This window comes from Melospiza melodia, chromosome 4, assembly GCF_035770615.1.
Source record: "Melospiza melodia melodia isolate bMelMel2 chromosome 4, bMelMel2.pri, whole genome shotgun sequence".
NCBI lineage: Eukaryota > Metazoa > Chordata > Aves > Passeriformes > Passerellidae > Melospiza > Melospiza melodia.
In genome coordinates, this window is record NC_086197.1 from 68,771,360 (window position 1) to 68,792,761 (window position 21,402).

At 40.0% G+C, this 21,402-nt stretch overlaps 1 protein-coding gene across 1 annotated transcript; it reads left to right on the forward strand.

Moving 5' to 3' along the window:
* Positions 1-1,705: 1,705 nt before the first annotated feature.
* On the forward strand, positions 1,706-18,670 carry TSPAN8 (tetraspanin 8). The gene is made up of 8 exons (XM_063155920.1): positions 1,706-1,927; positions 7,028-7,087; positions 9,660-9,782; positions 10,419-10,493; positions 10,579-10,686; positions 12,370-12,513; positions 15,756-15,839; positions 18,373-18,670. Exons 1-8 carry the CDS (start codon positions 1,868-1,870, stop codon positions 18,424-18,426), a joined length of 708 nt encoding a protein of 235 aa, XP_063011990.1. The 5' UTR covers positions 1,706-1,867; the 3' UTR covers positions 18,427-18,670.
* Positions 18,671-21,402: the final 2,732 nt, after the last annotated feature.

Here is a 21,402-nt window from a genome sequence, read left to right on the forward strand (position 1 = left end):
GCTTGCCTCCTAGATTATTGTTTCCTCAGCACATTTTCCCTCAGCCATGTCTGACTGAATGCCTGGGCTAAGCATCTCACAGACAGCAGTGCTATGGCTCAAGCCTTCCCTAATCAGCGTCTACTCTGTGTGAAGATTTACAGCAGGGTCGTTTTTGAAACATTGTGCAATTTCCAAACTCCACTATAAAAAACTTTTCTGCAATTGTATGGTCTGATTGCAGACTTATCTGTTCAAATCCTGTATCATCTGTAATTCCCTTACTACCCTTAATGGTCCTTTTCATACATTTTTATATGACTGTTTAAACTTTTCTCATGATTCATCTGTGGCTATGGCATCCCTCCATAAAGACACCCACATTTCTCAATTTACTTCCTTGTGGAGCGTGTTAGATGGAAACCATACCACACAGTTGTTTCTCCCAATCCTTACAAGATCTGTATTTCATGAGTGCAATTACTTTTAGGAACATTTTCAGATTTAGGGTGAATATTTGAAATAAGGTAGTCAGTCAGTTGATATCCTAGAGCTATAACAAAGACTATTACCTCAGAAAGGAGCACAGGAAGTCTGAGACAAGTACAGATACACTCCTGAAAATGGGAAAGCTAGCTAAGAGAGCAGCTGGAGGGAGTTGTTTTAGATGTAGAGTACTTGTGGGGTTGTTTTTGTGGATGCTACAAAAGCCAGATTCTAATTTACATCTTTTTGTCACCATCTATAAGTGTGTTACATACTACACTTTCCCTTTTTTTCAAATACAGAGACTGGAGCTGAGGAACAGGAACTGACATTGAAGACTGAAAACTGGATTTGGGCCAAATGGACTTCATAAATCAATTCAGATCAATGTTTCCTCAATCTCTCACACTGTGTTCACCCTCAAAATTAAGTCTTCTTTTTGTTAATGAAAAACTCAGAGAAACCTATGTCTGACTCTTGTTTCTACAAGCACTGCTGTATTGGGCTTCTTCAGAAAATAGGCTGATAGATAAAACAGCAAAAATACCTCTTTTTTTGCCTCAGGATTCTTAGTTGGAGGGACACAGAAGAAAACAAACAAGAAAAAGCCCAAACCCAATGAAATAGGCTTTCTGCCTTGCTTACTGGAATGAGTCTAGCTCCTGTTGCTGAGAGGGATCCTGCACCTAGTGCCAGAACTAGGGCTGCTGTGCTGGAGTTCAAAATGCTTCTGGAAACCTGCACAGTGGGACTTTTGTGCACCACAATGCTCAGGTTCCTGGGGTCCTGACTTGCTGGGGAAGAGGAAAAGGATCTGAAGCAGATACTCAGAGGGAGAAAATGTTGGCAGATTCCTTATCCTTCCACTCCTGGGATGAAGCAGACTCATCCCTTCACGCTGGTTGAACATCTGAAGTGGAAGTGTGAACAAAACTGAATGAATGCTGGCAGTAAACATTAGTCAGTGAAAGAGTGAACCCTGCAACGTAAAGGATTGAGAAATGCAATCATCTCAACTTCCTCTTAAAAGCAGGTCTGTGAAATATTTTTATGCTCACCTCTCAAAACTAACTTCTGCTTCATTATTTACCTTTGAGGCGTAGGACAAGTCATAGGATTATTAGAGAGAAGTACAAATCACAAGACACAGTAAGAACCTGGAGACTTGGTGGTAACAACTGGTAGTGTTCCCTAATGCTTGGTTAATATTTACCTGTGATAAAGCAACTATTTAAGCAAATGTGGATGACTTGGTTGTAACATTTGCTTTCAGGAGCAGAGCACGGTGTATTTGACGTGCTTTGAGAAGTTTTCTGAAGACACAAGAACAACTTTTATATCGAGGTCAAACTCTTAGGAAAGCTTCTTTTGCAGCACTTGTTTTCATCTCAGCTGGTTGAAAATGGCGGGTGTAAGCAAATGCTTGAAGTACTCCATGTTCATCTTCAACTTTTTGTTTTGGGTAAGTTAGTGTTTAAACTGTTATTAATGATGTAGGAAATGTGTTCCCCATTATCTGAATGCTGCAGTTAGAGAAATTGTATAGAAAATAGAGCATAAGTGGAACCAGAGTATGATTCTAAATCAGGGAGGGGAGAATATATTTAACTTTTGCCTTCCCTTTGTCTTTTTCCATCTAAACACCTTTACCTCTGCATTTAAAAGTAGACAAGCTACAAATGTGTCTCCCTGTTCATCTTGTGCCCCTCATGACGAGGGACATCACTCATCTCAGTCAGAAGATAACAGACTCTGCAATAACAATGCACAGTTGTTTTCCTTTTATTGTCGTTTGCATGCAAGATCCTGAAAATGCAGTTGCAATAGAAAATATGGAAAACTTGGTTGAATTTTTAGCCTCCTAATTGATAAATGGTTTTCATAGCCTTCTTTGTGGTTCTTTGCTTTACATTTAGTGCATAATTAGTTTCTGATGGCGGGCAGTAAATGTTTCTAAGAATGTGTGTGCTGGCAGTACTGCCGCAGCTGTACCAAGGCTGATACAGCACAGCACAGCAGGCAGGTTTCTAGGTGTTATTTAAACCACATTTGTCTGCTTACCACATCTCAGCTGGGTTGCAAGAATTTCAGGTCTTGAAAGCTCTGGAAAGGTTTGAGTTAAAGAACACTTATGTCATGGTTCAGCCTCACAGTCAGATTTCCTGACAGAGCTTTGTCAGGTTCACCAGTGGTTCACTGAAACCAGAAGTGGAACTCCTAGACATATTATGGGCTTTGCCTCGAGGGATTATTTTCAAGTGTAAAGGGTGATACCATTCAAAAGGGACCACTAACAGTAGCCTTGGAAAATTTGTGGCTAGCCCAAATTCTTTGATTACTTATGGACCTCACAAAGAAATTCCTGACAGACCAGTGATGGTTTGGACTGTCTCCTCCAGTTCCTTCCTTCAGTTTAATGAAGGCAGATTGAAGATTTTTGACATTTGTGTTGAAGTTTTTATGCAACAGTATTTACAGGAATCTGTAAGTTTCTGAATTTGACTTCCTGTTCCTCAGGAAGTTTTTTCCTGTTTTTGTGGTTTGACCCACACCAGCAACCAAGTACCACACAGAAACGCACTCACTCCCCTACCAGCAGGATTGGAGAGAGAATTGAAGGCATAAAAACTGGAAAATTCTTGAGTTTACATATAGACAGTTTAATAGGGAAAGCAAAAGCCATTAATGGAAACAAAACAAAACAAATAGTTAATTTCCTGCTTCACATGGGCAGGCAGGTATTCAGCTATTTCCATGGGGGCAGGTCCATATTATGTGAAGTGTTTACTTGTGAACACAAATTCTATGACTCCAAATGTCCTTTCTCCATCTTTCTGCCATCTTTATCTACTGAGCATGATGTCAAATGGTCTGGAACATCCCTTTGGTCAGCTGGGGTCACCTATCCTGGCTGTGTCTCCTCCCAACCTCCAGTGACAGTACGAATTTCCTAGGGAAAAAAAAGGGGTAGGATCCTGGGGGAGTCTGTGAAACAAACTTCCTCCTTTCTTTACAGCAAAGTTGAAAAACCCATAATGTATTCTAAGGAAAGAAATGCTGAGAGCATTCACTGCACATGTGCCTGCCTCGATGGAACAGAGAAGGACAGGAATGCAACTGTAGTTAACTGTTTTAGGGAAGGTGTTTAGCACTATTAAGAGAGGGAAGAATGAAACAGAGAAGGACAGGAATGCAGCTATAGTTAATTATTTTTAGGCAGATGTTTAGTTTAGCCTGATCAAGATAGGGAAGAACAGTATGGCCGGACAGAAATATAATGAAACGGAACTTTTTGGTTCACATTCCTGTCTCTAATTCATGGAAATCACTAAACTGTAACAGTAAGGTTGAGGGAACAGAGATAACTTTACAGCCACTCATTCCACAGCTGCTCTCTCTAATACTAAGACAATTGAGAAGTGGAAAATTACTGATACTGGGAAATGAAGGTGACTTTAACCTAAAGAGATAAGAACGACTGTTGCGTATTTACCTGGTGTTCTCATTTTACACCCTTTGCAATCTCTCAGGGAGTGTCCTCTCTTAAAAGACTCAGGAACGAACTTTCTAGGCTTCTGATGACATTTTCTAAGCAGGTCATGTAGCATCACACTAAGTGTGTAAGCCCTGGAACAGTCCAAGATAGCTCTGGAAATTGACTATGGATGGCTTCACTACATGATGTGTGTCCCCTGGGCATCTTCATGCCCATCAGCCCCATGCTGGGTTCCAGCACACAAATAGAGCTTTTCATCTTCCCAGTTAGGTGAAGAACAGCAGACTGGTTTTTGAAGATCTGTGCTTGGGACCTGGGTGCCTACATGGACTGTTAGAAAATATATGGAGTTTCTAACAGTCCTTAAATTAATCCTTGTCAGTTTTGTGCATTAAACCTAACACATGTCAGATTTTTCTGCTTTCCCTTCTTTGGAGTTTGCAGGATATCCAGTCTCACCTGTTGTCCTCATTGCGCCAACTTCTGCTCCTCCACATCATGCAAAATTGGAGGATTAGCTATTTTTTTCACTGAATACTGACGTCTGATGCTTCTTTGAAGCAACGTGGTTGGTGACAGAGATCTTTGATCAGCTGTTAATACCAGACTTGCAGTCCCATCTACCAAGTGGCCCTTTCCCTGAACCTTAATGTGAACATCTCAGTCCCTGAAGTAGCAAGACAAGCTTAGCAGGTTTGTTGAGCCAGAGGCCACATTCTCTGCAGGACCTGCCTAGAATTGTCATTTCAGGTGTCTCAAGGAAATATGCCAGTCAAATATTTTCTTTAACAAAAGCAACCTTCTGTTGTTGCAAAAGCTCCTCCTGATACACTTGAACTTACTGTTTGAAAAGGGTGTGCCAGTTGAGGAAATTCCCCACAAATTTGGTATTTGTGTGTGTGAGAATTGCAGAGTCTTAATATACTGTTTGTTCAGCACTATGTCAGGCTCATCTGAGGTAGTATTGATTTAACCAACTGAGCTGTATTTCCTTCTCACACCAAATTTGAAAGCTTGAGAAGGACCAACCAAATGTGAGACCCAGCAGTATTCTTGCTGCTCAATTTATGAGACTGAGATAAGATCACTGATCCTTTATCAAGGATTGTGGCAAAAATAAGATAGCCATCTAATTTTGGGAAAATGGGTGAAGACATTTTTAAAGAAGCTAATTTTATTCCATCAGAAAACACTAGCAGTTCACTAAAAATGAAATTTCCTGGAATGAAAGTTTATTGAATTGAAACTTTATTTTAAGAATACTTTAAGATGGAGTATTGCAGCAAACTTGACATGTTCAACTTGGACTCCTTGGGAACAGGCCATTTTTATTTGCTATTTCAAAACTTTTCTTTATGTGTTTTTGTACACTTTGCATATTATGAAAATAACTAGAAACAAACGATTATGATTTTACTGAAATGTAGCATTTTTTTATCAACCTAAACCAACTCTATTTTAAAAATTAAAATATGTACACATCTTACTAAATTTTTGATTTATAAACAGCGTTTCTATTTTTACATTGAGAAAATATTGTAGTATTCCCATTTGATTGATGTGTTCCTGTACATTTAGCTAAATTTGCTTCTATTACTCTGCTGTATTGTAATGGGAGGTCCTATGTAACAAAAAAACTCTCTTTGGATTTGTAGCAATAGATGCTTCAGTGGAAACTTTCACATTAGCAAGCCCACGTTATCTAGTGAATAGCCACATCGCGCACACAGCGCTGCTGAACAAGACTGAAATGTACAATCATATGATATACCATCAGTTTCTAGGCAAATTCAGCAGGATTCAGAAGGTTTCAGTGGGAAGTTCTAGCTAAATTTGATAACATGTTATAGCTGTCATTGATTGTACAACTTTATTTTTTATGTATTAAAATGTACTTATAGGAGCTTTACTTAGAGCAGGAAAATGTGTGGTACCCATGTCTGAGTGCTGGCCCTATTCCATATTCAATGATCTGCTGAGGTCATTAATGTCTTTGATACTGAATATTATATGAAAACTTCTGTGGGGAAAGTTTTTTTAAAGAAAAAATATCTAAACCACGTAAAAAAGAGCTATTTTAATTTCAATAGTCCCACTCTTCAAGGGAAATTCATAACAACATTTCAGGGCCATTTATGACTTGAGTATTAGCGGCACATGGAGATAAGTATAAATCTTACTAGTCCCTGGTCCTCAGTGAGGTCTCTCTCTTACCAGTCATCTCAGTAGGCACAATCCTCACACCTGAGTAGCCTCTTGGTTACCGATGTCCAACAGTTAATAAAGAGAAATTCTGTGTGAGATTAATCAACAACAAGGTTAGGAATAGAGTGACTGGCACACAGGGGAACAGTACCTCAATGATCGATGAAATAAGAACACCACTAGAAATGAAGGAATGTATCTGGACCTGTGATTCATCTTCCCTGGCTTCAACATCTTAAGGAAAGTCATGCTGGTCAAACATTCACATGTACAAGTTCAAGTTGTACTTGTCTGTTTTCTGTAAAATTATAATGGGAACATATACTCTAGGCCTTTTATGAGACCTGTTCTAAGGATTGGATTGCTGCATTTGAAACAGCAAAAAGAATTTATTTAGAACTTTTCCTGTTAGGGTTACCATGGAGAATGTCTCCAGATATGTGTCCTGAATAAGGCTAGAAACAGCAGATAGGCAAACATCCCTTATCAAATCTCGTGTTTCCATTATTCAAGAAACAACATTCTTTACAGACACGTTTTATAGATACAATAGCAATTTATATTTCTCTCTCATCTGACGGAATTTCTGTGTGCTTCCCAAACACATGTATAAATCATCATGTAAATGCTTAGTCCTCTGGGGTGAAAACATCAGGGATTTGGTGCATACCTGAAGATTTAACTACACTTACGAATTTTCCTGGAAATGAATCAATATTCTCTGCTCCAGGAATTCATGTTTCTTTTGCTTTGCCAAACAAGTGATTTCAGAAGTTTGGACAGCATATGGTGCAATTTGGATACTGAATGTTAGTAAAAAAGTTGCTGACCTTTCTAACTTGTCTTTATTTTCTCCCACAGGTGTGTGGTTGCATTATTTTGGGATTCTCTATATGGATACGTGTTAGCAGTGCTCAGCAGGTAAATGCATGCAGCCATAACAGCACCATGTGAAATATGAAAACTACTGCATATACTTTAATTTCCCATCTTCATTTCCACAAATTTTCAATGTTTTTGTTGAGGTGGTTTGTGTGGGTGAAGAGGAATGCATTTTACGACGTTAAGATGAAACATCATGGTGCAGGTAGTCAGATAAAGGGATCGATGCAAGCAGAGATACATGACTATGAGAAGTAGCTGCCAGTGTTATTATGTAGTTTCCTGCAGATGCACACAGATTTCTGTTTGAAAATGTGTCTCTCACCTCTAGAGAAAAATAATTATGCTTTTGTTAATGATTTTGGTGTTAGAATAATGTGGAGATTTGCAGCTCATAGTCTTTTCCATGTTTTTCCCTATTAGAATAGCATAGTCATGTCTATTCCTAGGGTTACTCCTTATGTTTATGGGGAATAATTTTATCTTTCTCACTATGTTCAATAACACAATTCTCATTTCCCCAGTAACTGAAACTTTGAAAGGGAGAAAGGAGTTTACCGTTCAATTTTCAATAGCTCTTTAAAAACACCTTATCCTTTCTTCTCATATTTACATATAAAGAGTTTTAAACACCCAAGAATCTAGGATTACAATGTCCTAAAACTCCTCCTGGAGGGTAGAAAAAAGACCCTGAGTTGCCCTCATGGATTTTTTGTATGGGTTATTAAATTATTTCCAATATTATTACTTTTATTTTCTGCAAAGCTAGGGAAAATAAAGTTTTGAGGAGCTCTCAGTCCTGCAGACATGCAGCAGAGGTTGGTCCTGTCCTTCAAATACCCCATGGTCCTGTGGACCCTTTTGCCCAGTGAGTACTATTGGCACTGACTCTAAGGTTTAAGCAGTACCTTCTTTCAAATAAATTTGGGACATAGAAATGCAAATTAATTTGAAAGCTTAATTTGCATTCTTCTATTTCTAAAAAGACTTCTTGGTTAGAGAAGTGAAAAACAACCAGGTGTCACACAGAAGCATATTTTTTTTCAGCTTTCAGATTGACCCTTTTGTGTAGATTACATTGCAATTCTTCAGATGACTCCCCTGTTGCTCTGGCACAGTCTGTCAGTTATGAAAACAACTTTAAACCTTATTTTTATTTTCCCACCTGGAAATAAAAATATGGTCAAGGTAAGAGATAGCTTTGTACATTCCCTGCCATCTGGCTGATGGCACTTTACCCTTAGCCAGTCCCAGGTGTCTCATGACTGGCAGAGCATGGATGCAAGAGAACTTGGTTCAAGAGGACACCGTGTCATTGGGTAAACAGGTCAGGGTGGAGAGCTCTGCCATTCTCTTCTCTGGAAGAGGAAGAATCACAGCTTTCACTCTTCAATCAACATTTTACTAAAAGCTAAAACTGCCATACTTAACGCTGAACAGTCTCTGGTATGATGGCTCAAATGATGCAATGGAGTTTGGAAAACCAAAACCACTACCAAATCTTATTTTTTAAGAGATTTCCTGTTCAGAAAAGAATATTTAAATGTGTGTCAAATTGCTTTCCTGAAGCAACACTTAGTATTCTCCAAAAACCTATGAATTAAGAGCCAGGACCAAAATTGAAAGCATTTTCTCACATTTTACCTCCAGGCATGCAAAGTTCCCATTCAAAACCAATGTATGTTTCGCCTCAGTAATAATTGAGCAGACCATAAGGATTTGGCTGTAGATGAATAGAGCTTTCTAAGAATGAATAAATAACAGCAGGTTCAGTCCAACTTGGAAAGGGAAAGAACAACACATTCTTCAAATTATGCTTGTCTATATACCTTTGCAATTTCCATCAGAAGATAAATGTGACAACTTCCAGACATTTTTGCTAATCTTGGCACCAGTATCACTGGAAAATATTCTTTGAACATTTTTCTCTCTTTAGGCCTTTGGCCTTAGTTAGTCCTGTGGGAACTGAATAATTTGATATTTAATAATATTGAGGTATATGAATTGTTTGGTTGAATGCCCCACACATCAAAATAAAGTTCTCATCTCTGAGGATAATATTAGAGATCAAGCCTGGGAGAAAACAAAAAAAGAAAGGAAAAAAATCTGTCTTGGAAAATACATCTAACTATTTCTCAAATATATGCAGCATCACTCTGAGAAGTGTTCTCTCAGGAACAGTCATAGAGCATGTTCCTGGTCTCCTAATGACAAACAGAGATTTTTTTCTTTAACATTCGGTTAATGTAGGAGAGGTTTTGAGGTAATCAAGTCTCCTACTTCCAGTAAAAAGCAAAAATTCATTGACTGAAAACCAACTAAAAAGCCACTTTAAAGACAGAAGATCTATATTTATTGAATTACTCTGTAAAGTTGGTTTTCATCTTCTGCAGAAACAAAGGTTGTGAAAAACCAGATATTATAAAGATCTCCACCACAACATTTGTGAAGGGAGCATTAGAGCTTTGTTTATTTGTGGATCACAATTTCTCCATAGTTGCTACTCAGTATATTTATCAGTTACAAAATAATTATCTTGTTTTGGGGAATACAAATGCTTTTAGGAGGACCTGCTTGCAGCTGAAAGGTTGTTTTTCGTCTCTCTTTCCAGGGGGTAGACAGCAGCCTGCTTGGAGGAGCTAATATCCTGATAGCCGTAGGTGCCATCATCATGATCCTGGGGTTCCTCGGGTGCTGCGGTGCTGTCAAGGAGAGCCGGTGCATGCTGATGCTGGTAGGAAGGAAAAACATCTCTCTGCCTTTAACAGGCCACAGCTGCATATGATGGATGGAGTCTTTGCAAGTAGCAGCAAATGAGCATCTTTTAATTTAACCAAAAGCATGACTATAATCCTGTGTTTTCTTTGCTTGCCTTGAGTTTGGGCCCCTTCTAAATTCTGTTGTGGTAAAAATTGTGGTTGGTCTCATCAGCAAAAAGACAGGGTCCAGAGAGACTTGAGCATGTTACTCACTAGCTTTTTTCCAATTCAGCCATCATCAAAGTTCCCTCCATCAGATTTCACCCATTAACTATTCTACTTAATTTTCTAAATTCCCAGCCCTTTCTTTGCTGGTTCACCTGGAATGTCCTCCCTGTCCTTCTGCCCAACTCTCACCTACACACTGTTACCATGACACTGCTCTGGTGTGTGCCTTGTTTTGATCCCCAGCTGTTCTGATCACTGGTACTCTGTCTTGAGCACCAGTTTTTCTTATAATCAAAGAAGAAATAGTTGGAGCAGCTCTGACTGGAAAATAATTCTACCTACATGGTTAGTCAAGCACCTGAAAGATAAATATTAACTTAAAAGAAATTATATCACCTTGGTCAGAAGTAATACAGTTTTCTACTCCTTTTGTTTTTCCCCAGTTTTTTATTGCACTGCTTCTGATACTGATTCTTCAGGTGACAGCAGGTGTTTTAGGAGCAGTGTACAAACCTCAGGTACAGTATTATTCTATATTTTCATTGGTATCTTCATATAGTTTTATTTCTTCTCAAAAAATTAGTAATATATTTTAACTTGCAGGTTGAAGCAACCTTTAACCTTACTCTGAGCGAAGGTGTAAGTGCACTGCAAAGTACTACAGGAGAATATAAAGAGTATCAGGAAGAGTTCCAGAAGCTGGAGAAAATGGTAATTAAGCAGTAACAAAACGAAGGGATTGTTGCTATTTGTCTCATCTTTGGTATCTGTCTTTGCTCCATTTTATGACTACTCTGCTGCAGGTTTGAATTTCGTTCCCTGGGGTGGGAAAGGGTCTGACTTAAAGGCAAGATGAAACACCACAGAAGGGACTTCTGTTCTCTTGACAGCACAGGGTCTTCCCTGATGATTTCTTTGTGCAATAGTGCTGCCTATAAGAGCAATGAAGCAAGGACACACAACATGCAAGTAAGACCAACAGTTAGGTAAACTCTTTTGGGAGAGGACTGCACGGCCCTTTCTTACAGCTTTCCCTTCTGAAGGAATGTTGATCTTTCACCATATTCCAAATAAGAACTCTCCAGTACTTTTCAGGAAACTTTACCCCGGGGGTTAGGAAAACATCAGGAGTGTATTTAATTTGGAATATCCTACTGCTTTGAAGTAATTAAATGCCACACTTTACTGTGTTAGAAGAGGGAAGGAAATAGGATGAGAAGTTTATTTTTATTGTGTTTGCCCTTTTCCTGGTGCCCCCATCCTGCAAGACCCTAGATGGCAGATGCTTAGTGTGAGCTTGCTCCTGGGTATCTCACAGAGAACGCCCTGGAATCTCATGGATGACATTGACATCACACACCCCTCCCCTCCCACAGGCAGCTGGGTCTGTGCATTGACAGAATGCCTGCTGCTCTGGTTTTTTAGTCCCTAATGGGTGATTGCTTTTATGGATTGATATAAAGTTAATTTTTATGTTTTTAAAGACTGCTGTATGAAAGAAAACCAAACAAGGACCAATATTTAGGTCTCTTATGTTACTTCCACTTCTCCTTCCCCATTCCATCTCCAGCCTTGTCCTCTGCTTCTGAGACAGTTTATTTCTTCTGATATAATAAGCCCTCTGGAGAGATGAGCAAAATGAAAAATCCCCTAATTACTGCATTAATTTTTAAATGTAACAGGACTGCTGTATTATGTCCCACAGCCTTTGCTTTTATACAAAATTATGCGAACATTTCCAGCTGCTTTTTAATAGAGGGAGGACCTCAAACCCAAGTTTGCACCTCTGAGCTTTAGTGGTTTGAAAATAGAGGAACATGAAGTGAAACTGCACCTGGTTTAGGTTTCACAAACCCCAAATGGAGTCCTGGTCTCCTCAGTCCATTTCCGATTTAAAGAGATAACTATCATTTAAAGAGGTTATTTTTATAGATTTCAGAGTTTTATGCGCCTGAATTTTACATTTCCAGCCTGGCTTTTCAAGATGTGAAATGTGGATGTTACTGGAGCTGGCAACTTACCTTCTTCAAGTACAACATACAGAAGAAGGCTTGATTTAAAAAAAATAGTATACCTAGTGTTCTAGTTCCATTGTGGCACTGATAATTACTAGCTTTATAGTATGTTAATGTTTTTTGAGCATCTTATACTGAAAATCTGGTCCTTTTTTCTCCTATCGCTTCTTTAAAAAAATCAAACAACTGTATGCACTTACATTCATGGTATAGAAACGTAAAGGGTATTTGAGATGTATCAGTTCGGGACAACTTCCACATTGAAAAAGGTGAAATAAAATTTGTTTTTTGTTGTTCCTATCAGCTCCCTCACCTACTCTCTTTAAACTGAAAATCACCTATTTTTTAACTCTTCTCCACATTTACTCCTTTCTTGCAGTACCAATGTTGTGGATTGAGGGATGGACCTAAAGACTGGGGACAAAATTTTGACAAACAAACAGACATCTGTCTGTGCGAAGTAGAGAAGCCATCATCATCAGACCTCTGCACCACCTATAGTGGCAGATTCGTCTATAAAAAAGTGAGAAAAATGTTCACTCCTCTTTCCAAAGAGCCAAGTTTTAACCCAAGGTTATCTCTGGTGACTGGCCTGGTCAGGAATTCTGTATCTTTCTGAAAAGGCAAAGTTTTGCTTTCTCTTTCTTAGCCAGAATTACCCCCATGCCATCTGTTAAGAAATGACTGTTCATAACTCTGCTCCTTCCTCTTCTTTGAGTTTAGGCCCTTAGCAATCTGCATGGGCTGTTGATGCAAATTATTGACTTTGGGGCCAGGGTATGACCCTGGGTCAGAGCTGCACATCCGCTACCCTTTGGCTCTCATTCCTCTCTCTGAAGGCTATGCTCCCATCCAGGCTCATTGTGCTAGTAGACATGTTGACTTTGAGACTTCCAAAATGCTAAGCTATATTGAAAATCAAACACATTAAATGCAATACCTTTGGGGTTTTATAATTCTTTAATTAAAAAATCCACACAGATTCTGCAGGATCTGCTGGAAAGAAACCTTTCATTTTGTGGAATTCATGGCAGAATATCCAAAGAGTGATTTCTTACAACTTATTAATGTAATAAGGCAAAATATCTGGTGACAGGCAAACAGGAAGTACACTTAGAAGGGTACCATCTCGTAGACAGTAGAGATCTCAAATAACAAATTTCATAGTTTGTTTGTCTCATTATAAGGAAATCTGGACTCTATGGATATGCAAAAAATATTTAAAAAGAAATGCACAAAATAATTGAATAGCACAAAGTCATTGAAGTTTTAGAACACTGGTGGTGCAAATTTTGCCAGTATGCACCTAGCACTGAGCAGATTTTAGCAAATATCCATTCTGGTTGTATAATTCTCTAATTGCACAGCTCCTTAATCAGGTCCTGCCTGAGCAGTAATTTCCTCCCCATGTAGTCCCACAGAAGCAAATACTAAAATATTATTTTAAAGCAATGAAACAATCTGGTTAAGTAGAGGATACCAGAATCCAATCTGGAAATAAGATGTATACAAAGAGGGTGTTTTTGGTCAGACTTTAATGTCTTTTTGGCCTCAGGCAAGCCCTCAAAGGACACATGAGAAGCCATCTGTGAAATTACTGCAGGTGCAAGATATTGCTCATATGAACACACATTTCATGGTGATGTGAGATGCTAGTAGAGACACCCAACTCTTCTGATATGGGAAAAAATATTTGAAATCCAGTGCAGTTATGAGTCAGCTTAACTGAGAGATTTTTAGAAGAACTAGAAGACCCATGTGTTTATTGTGAGAGAGGATATATGGTAAAAAAATACAACTATATCTGGGAAGGAAGACAGTTGTGGTGTTGTTACAGTAATGTAATTTGGATGTATTTAAGTTGTACTTGGCTTTCCCTCCTGTTTGCAGAAGGAGGATTGTCAGTGCCTAGAGAAGATGTAGTCACTGTAAGAACAGACATATGCAAATATTCAAAAGGAGTGTTGCTCTGCACAGAACTTCAGCTGAACAATCATAGAATAGGCTGAGTCGGAAGGGACCCATCAGGATCACTGAGTCCAGTTCCTGGCCCTGCACATGACAGACCCAAGAATCACATCATGTGCATGAGAGCATTGTCCAAATGCTTCTTGAACTCTGTCAGGTTTGGTGCTGTGATCACTGCCCTGGGGAGCCTGTTTCTATGCCCAGCCAAGCTCTGGGTGAAGAATCTTTTCCTGATATCCAAGCTAAGTCTCCCCTGACTCAGCTTCATGATATTTCCTTCAGTCCTTTCACTGTTCATGAAAGTGGAGAGATCAGTACCTGCCCCTCTGCTTCCCCTCATGAGGATGCTGAAGACCCAAATGAGGTCTCCGCTCAGTCTCCTCTTCTCCAGGTTGAACAGAGCAAGTGTCCTCAGCCATTCCTCATATGCCTTCCCCTAAAGGCCCTTCACATGGCCCTACTTTGGACAATCTCTAGTAGCTTTATAGCTTTCATATGTTATGATGCCCAAACCTGCCCCAGCGCTCAAGGTCAAGCCATCCCAGAGCAGAGCAGGGCAGGACAATCCCCTCCCTTGCCCGGCTGTGATGCTGGGCCTGATGCACCCCAGGACAGGGCTGGCTCTCCTGGCTGCCAGGGCACTGCTGACTCATGTTCAACTTGCCATGGACCAGGACCCCCAGGTCCCTTTTTGCAGGGCTGCTCTCAGGCATTTTCTTTCCAAGTCAAACCCCAGCATAACCAGGGTTGCAAAATCTGGCACCTGACCTTGTTAAACTTTATATGATTGGTGATTGCCCATCTCTCTGTTTTGCTCTATTTCTAGGGCCTCTTTTCCCTCAAGGAAGTGAACAGCTCCTCCTAATTTAGTGTTGCTGGCAAACTTCCTTAGTATTCCTTTGAGTCCTGCATTCAAGTTGTTAAGGAACATGTTGAAAAGGATTGGACTGAGGATGGAGCCCTGCAGAATCCCACTACTAACCAGCCTCAGACTGATGTTACCTCACTTACTATAACCCCTTGTGCCTGACCCACGAGCCAGTTGCTCACCTAAGGCATAACATGGCCGTATGCTGGACATTTTGTCCAGAAGGATACTGCGAGACAGCACAAAAATCTTTGCTGAAGTTCAAAAATTTTACATCTATTGGCTTTCCAAGACCATTAGGTGGGCTACCCTGTCATAGAAGGAGTCAAGTTAAACAGGCAGGACTTTCCCCTCATGAAGCCATGCTGGTTACTCTCTTCCTTCCAGCTCTAGCCTAAGACCACCAAACATTGGACAAAATTAATTTTGAAGACAGGTTTTATAACCAAATATTTTTAGTTAATCCCAAGTCTAATAATAAACCTTGACGTTTCAAATCCAAACATTGGTGGGAAAAAAGCTTCCTCCATTGACTCTTTCCTAGCAGCAAATGATTATCAAATGGAAGTAAGAACAAACACTTCTTTCCTTGTTGACTGAAAATAAGGCAAATATTAGGCACTACAGCTGTATGTCTTCCTTTAAAAGCTTGTTATGGTCAGCTACTAAATCTTCATACTTGGGAAGGCAAAGGCTTTTGCAGAGCATAAAGTACACATAGCTGTGTGTTTTGTGTTCATTAGCAACAAGCCAGAGTAAATTCAAATAGCCTTTTTTTAGCCCAGAGCTAAAGAGAAAGAGAGTTTGAAAGTTATTTTAGAAGACGCATTCCTATATATTCCTATATTTTCCTATATATTTCTATTATTCCTATATCCTATAGGATAATATTGCTTACCTGTAATTAATAATTTTGTTTTCTTTTTCAGTCCTGTGGAGAAGTGATTATGCAAAAAGTTAAAGACAATCTGGTCATAGTTATGGGGATCGCCTTTGGACTGGCTGTTGTTGAGGTACCAGTGTACACTGTTAAAATACTTAGTAGCTGACAAGCAATATGTTCTACTTGGAAATACATTGGGAATAGGATTAAAACACATGGCTTGCTCAATTAATAGACTAGGGAAAACCACCTCTCACCTTAGCTATAACATTACTGTTATTCATATAAACATATTTCATTAAAGTATGTGGCTGCTGAGCAGCAGACTTCAGGTGAGATCAGACCACCCTGCTGCCTGTATGAGGGTATCACATGGGAGATTTTCGTCACAAAAATTGCCAGTCCTGAAACTGGGCTGTGTCTTGACACTGAGCCCTGTGTTCAGAGATGTGCATGAGTAAACAGTGTCAGAAGACATGAGGAAGAATAGACAGATTTTTTCCTCCTCTTTCTCATCTTTTCTTGAGGAAGAATTAATGTCCTAATAAAACTTAGCCCCTAGAGTACATATTTTTATCATTAAGAAGTTTTGGTACAAAATTATAATTCGGAGGCATTAAAACTTTAAGCACCAAGATGATGCATGAATGTGCCTGAGTGCACCCATGTGATGCTCCAAATATTCCTGTGTAAAAAAACCCACAGAATATGTGAACCGTTTCTCTTAATTTCCTCACCATATACTGAAGAATAACATGCGAGATTTTCTCTGAAGAGAGGAAGAAAAGAAGTAAGGCTATTCAGTCAGCTAGTTGATTTTGATTTGAATAGGAGAAAATGATAAAGAAACAGGGGATTTCATCATGATGTTTTCTTCAGTCTTTTTTTTTTTCTTTTCACTCTTTCTCCTTGGTTTTCCTCCACCCTTGCTCTCCACCAGTGGATGTTTGAGGGAAAACCAGAAATGACAAAGATTGCTGTGGAAAGTTCAGTTTGTTATTCAAAGCAAATACTTCTTAACATCATTGGCAGAGGATTGCTCCTCATGACAGAAGAGTGGGCAAGAGCCCCAGTTCAAAACTGTGTTTCCAGGAAAATAGTAATAAGTGGGGAGGAATTATGCAGCTGCAGCACTGGAGGTATACAGGCCACCAACTTCTTGCTTAGCACAGGCTTTCTGGTATTTAAGGACCTATATGTAGGCAGTCAGGTCTCTCACACATATTACTTTGAGGGAAAAATAGGTGAAATACACTGATATAAAATAGTCTTAAAATATAATTGAAGTGTAAAATTGCATCTGCATCCCTAAACAAATTATAATATCCCTAGACAAATTATATTGCTCTAGTTAGTGCAGTTATGTGGGTTGTAGCCCTTAGTTCATTGGCCATCATTCTTTCCTGTTCTCCAGCTGGCATTTTCTGTGCTGGCTGCCTTTCCCAGTCATAAAAGGATTGGAAAACAACATGAATAAACAATATGAGACTCAGCGCAAATTGTCAGATAGCAATCTACACTTGATAAACATTTAGCCTTTCCATATTAACTCAAGCAATTGCAAATCAAAGGCCACTTGCTTAACCACCTCTCTGCTCTAGGAAATCCCAGATAAAAAGAGGTGCTCTTCTCCCCTCTGCCTGCTTCATTATGCCACTTGTTACTGCTTTCAGCTCACCTTACTAGTGAAAATTATATAGATAAGAAGGGCCCAGTTTCATTTGGGTGCAAGTGCAAATGTGGGCATAGTACGTCAGAGAAGCCTTGTCAGTTTATTCCAGGTGTGAGGCCATCCCTTTTCCTTAGCTGTACCTCTGTACCTCTGTGCTCTTCTGTGCCTCTTCCTTAAGTAAATAAAGTATGTCAGTGTTTGTGGTTTCAAAGGTGTCAGCTGGGTGCTTTCCACTTTTGTGGAACACCTTCACAGACTGGTTAACTTTAAATTCAGAAGGAAGGTTTCTGATCTGAGCTCACCGGCTGTCTGCCACACATCATGGAATTGTACCCAGTTATTCCCAACACAGAAGGTGACTCTATTGAATTTTCTATTTCACGTAACAGTTTCTTCAGTGAACTCACTATTGTGCATTACTGATAAATATAAAATACTTGTTGCATGATCATTTGCAACTCAAAACAGTGAGGTAGGTTTATGGATGTATACCTGTATACAGTATACACATGTATATGTATACTTGTATACATACACTTCACACATATGGTTACACAGAAGAGAGTAACAGTGGAAGAGAGATTTCAAAGGGAGACAACCCTTAGAATACACAGTGAACATTCCTCTACCTTTATCAGAAAAGAAAATGCTCAATTTTTGTCCAGATTTCTTGAACTTCTCTGTAATTGCTGCTCCATTACAGCTAACAACTGCATTTTTAAATACATAGAGATACAGGGGTCCTCATGCACAGAGGCAATCCATCTTTTAAACAAATGAAACTTCTCCACAATATCTGCAGTCTTACCTGTGGTATATACTGACTTCATTAAATGTCTCTATTCTGTAAGAGGCACATTGTAGAAAATCTTCTGCATGGCAGATTTAGCCTGCATGTAAATCCAAGACATTTGCAAACAAAATATTCCCATTGTGTATCAGTTGATTTCCAGAATTACCAAGTAATACCAGAAATATCTTTGTTTTCCAGATTCTTGGTTTGGTGTTTTCTATGACTCTCTACTGCCAGATCGGGAGAAAATGAAACTGTGAAAATGTCAGGATGATGTCACCAGTCAAATCAAGATCTTTCTAGAAAGAGGGCTAGAAATTTGGCTGGCCACATTCATAAAAATATATGCAAGTCCCAGGCAGCTGTTCTGATGAAAATGGCAGCTCTTGTGCCCGTGGATGCTTAACAACTTACAAAATGACCTCTTTTTATTTCATAAGACTTAATGATGTGAATATGATTTTTTATTTGCAATAAACATCTTTGTTTGTGTTTCTGAGGTGTTTATTTTGTCCGAAGACAGCAATTATGTCATGTTGAGAGTGAGTTCACCACGTGGTGTGCCCTCATGAGTGTTAAAACACCCACAGCAGTCACCATAAACAGCTGCAAACCATCATGCAACGGCTGACTGCTCCAGGCAACTCAGGTCCCTGGGAACCTCTGCTTGTGGAGTAGGGTGTTTTCATTAAGAGAGTCGTGAGTTAGGGTTTTGTTACCTGTGGGAAGGGCAACTAACTTGGAACCACATAGGAAAGTCGCACTTCCTTTCAGGGATGTTTAAATCAGTATCTTGGTGGCTGAGATGGTTGTTCTTGGGCCCAAATGATACTTAGGTTGCATAAATGAGCTGGATTTAGTGGCATGTGTTTTGCAAATAAACATCAATGGTGAAATCCAAGCCCATGTGGAGGCAAGGCACAGACAGAAGTCATGCAGGTAAGGCTTTGCCCAGAGCAGCTAAGGCGAGTGGGTGGACAAACACAGGGCAAGGCTGGCAGCACAGCAGCAGCCATTAAAGCTGCCTGCCTTTGGACTGAGCAGTGCATGTGAGTGTTTGGGCCCTGAGTACTGACAGCCCCGATGGTCCCTGCCCAGCCACCCCAGTTTCCCTGCATTGCCCATGGCAAGGACACCACATCAGCCTCCTGGGCCAGTTGGTCCCTGCCCCACCAGTGTCACGGTAGGGCTGGTCTCCAGCTCCCTGCCTGGTCATGGCATCCCACCAAGCTGGGCCTGCCTCTTTATCCTGGTGTGGCCTCAGCCCATCCCCAGGAAGTGCATCATGCCAGGGGCTGGGGCTGCCCTGGTGCCCTGCACTGCCCCACTCCTGACCCAGATGGAGGGATAGGCCAGGCTCTGCCTTGCCACCCCAGTGGAACCCCATCTGGTCCCAAGCCCTGGGGACCTGCTGGCCTAGGTTTCCCTCTAATACAAATGGTATCAAGGACAAGATTTTTAAGGTATGAGGGTGTCTAATGATGCCTATAGGGACCTGCAGGGGTTTTATACAGAAGGCTGATGGCTTCCCTGCTGTGTGTTGGGATTAGCTGATTTATCCAGCTCCACTGGACCCCCATCTTCATAAAAGCAACTTTAAACACCTCACACAGTTACTCTTAAGAGATAACCACGTTTCATGCTCCTCTTCTTAAAGACCCCTTGAGTGCCCTCAACTGTCTCAAAGCACACCTTGACTGCTCCCATCTTGACAAAGCAATGCAATTTGCTTACAAATGCATTAAAAGCTTCCCTTGAGCAGAGACCTTTGTCCATGTCTTACTTTAGCAGTACTGGGTTCAGGTAAAATTCATCTGCAGCAATGAGGTTTTTTTTAAACTGAACCAGAGGAAATTTCTGTCCCATCCACCATCCTTCTCCAGCACCCAGAGCATTAGGCCAAGAAGTGATGCTGCTTTCAGTAATACATGTGTCTCCCAGGAAAGTCATCTAGCTACCAGACAGTTCTGGCACTTGTCCTTCCCCCTGCTGAACCTCAGAAGCTGTGCCAGAAGAATTCAAACTTTGTTGGACCAGAGAAGAGCCATGACTCCATAACCCAGCTGTACTAACTGGAAAAAGAAACGCTGGCTTCTAGTTCCTCCTCCTCCCCAGAGTGTTTTTTTCTGTGCATATCTTATCCGTGATCTGAAGTCCTGGAAGCTGAACCTGAATCACCCAGATCATGGCATGGCAGCGGGAGTCCTGGATTATCACTACAGAAAAATATTTGGAATATAAGGACAACATGAAGAAAGAATTGCACCTTTCTCTTTTTCCTCCTCCTTCCCATTAAAAGGGCTGTTCTCCTATTTGAGTGAAAGACAAGAGGGACTCCCATAGAAAGGGGTCTTGAGGCTAATGGATGGACATGATGGAGAAATTATAGCTCATCCTTGCTGCCAGGAGGAGTCAACTTCACGCAGCAGCAAACTTGAGTAATACTGGCATGAATTTGTAACAAGCATTGAGATGAGACTGACAATGTGCGCTGACTCAGACACCAGTCTGGTTCTGCATGCTGCTCTGGGGATCCAGATGTGTAAAACCAAGCTCTAATACATCTAAATTTTGGTTGTCTACTGCCTGGTATTGGATATAATCCTCAAAATAATCTTTGCTTGCATCAAAATAATGATGTATGATACATTAGACTTTTTGTTAAAGCAGTTGAAACTGTTAATATTAAAATCAGCATCAAAATTTTGTCTTCAGGAAGGAATGTTGACTCAGGAGTTTTATCTAGAGCTAAGGTGAACAGTTACTCTGTTGATTTATGCAATCTGTCTCTATTATGTAAAGCTCTAAGGAATAAAAGTAAAGCACAATGATTACGTGCTACCATGACTGTTAAAATGGGATTGAGCCAATGAAGTAAATGGCATATTATCTGCTTGCTGGTGAAGTGGGTTTGCCACGAAAACATGCCCATTGCCTTTGATGTTGCAAAATTTACTTTCTTCTGATGTTCTGTCATTTCCTGAGTTTTTCTACTTCATTCTTTCAATGGTAGCAGCAAAATGCTAATCATGAAACAAAAAGAAATCTCTCTGGATAAGATTCATTTGGCCATTTGCCAAACTACAGAGTAGAAATTTGTATCTTAGAATTGTGAAATGGTTTGGATTGGAAGGTACCTTTAAAGACCATCAAGTCCATCCCCACTGCCATATCTGAGCTAGGAGTTTGAACTCTCCCTGTAATCAACAACGAGAAAAAACACATCTA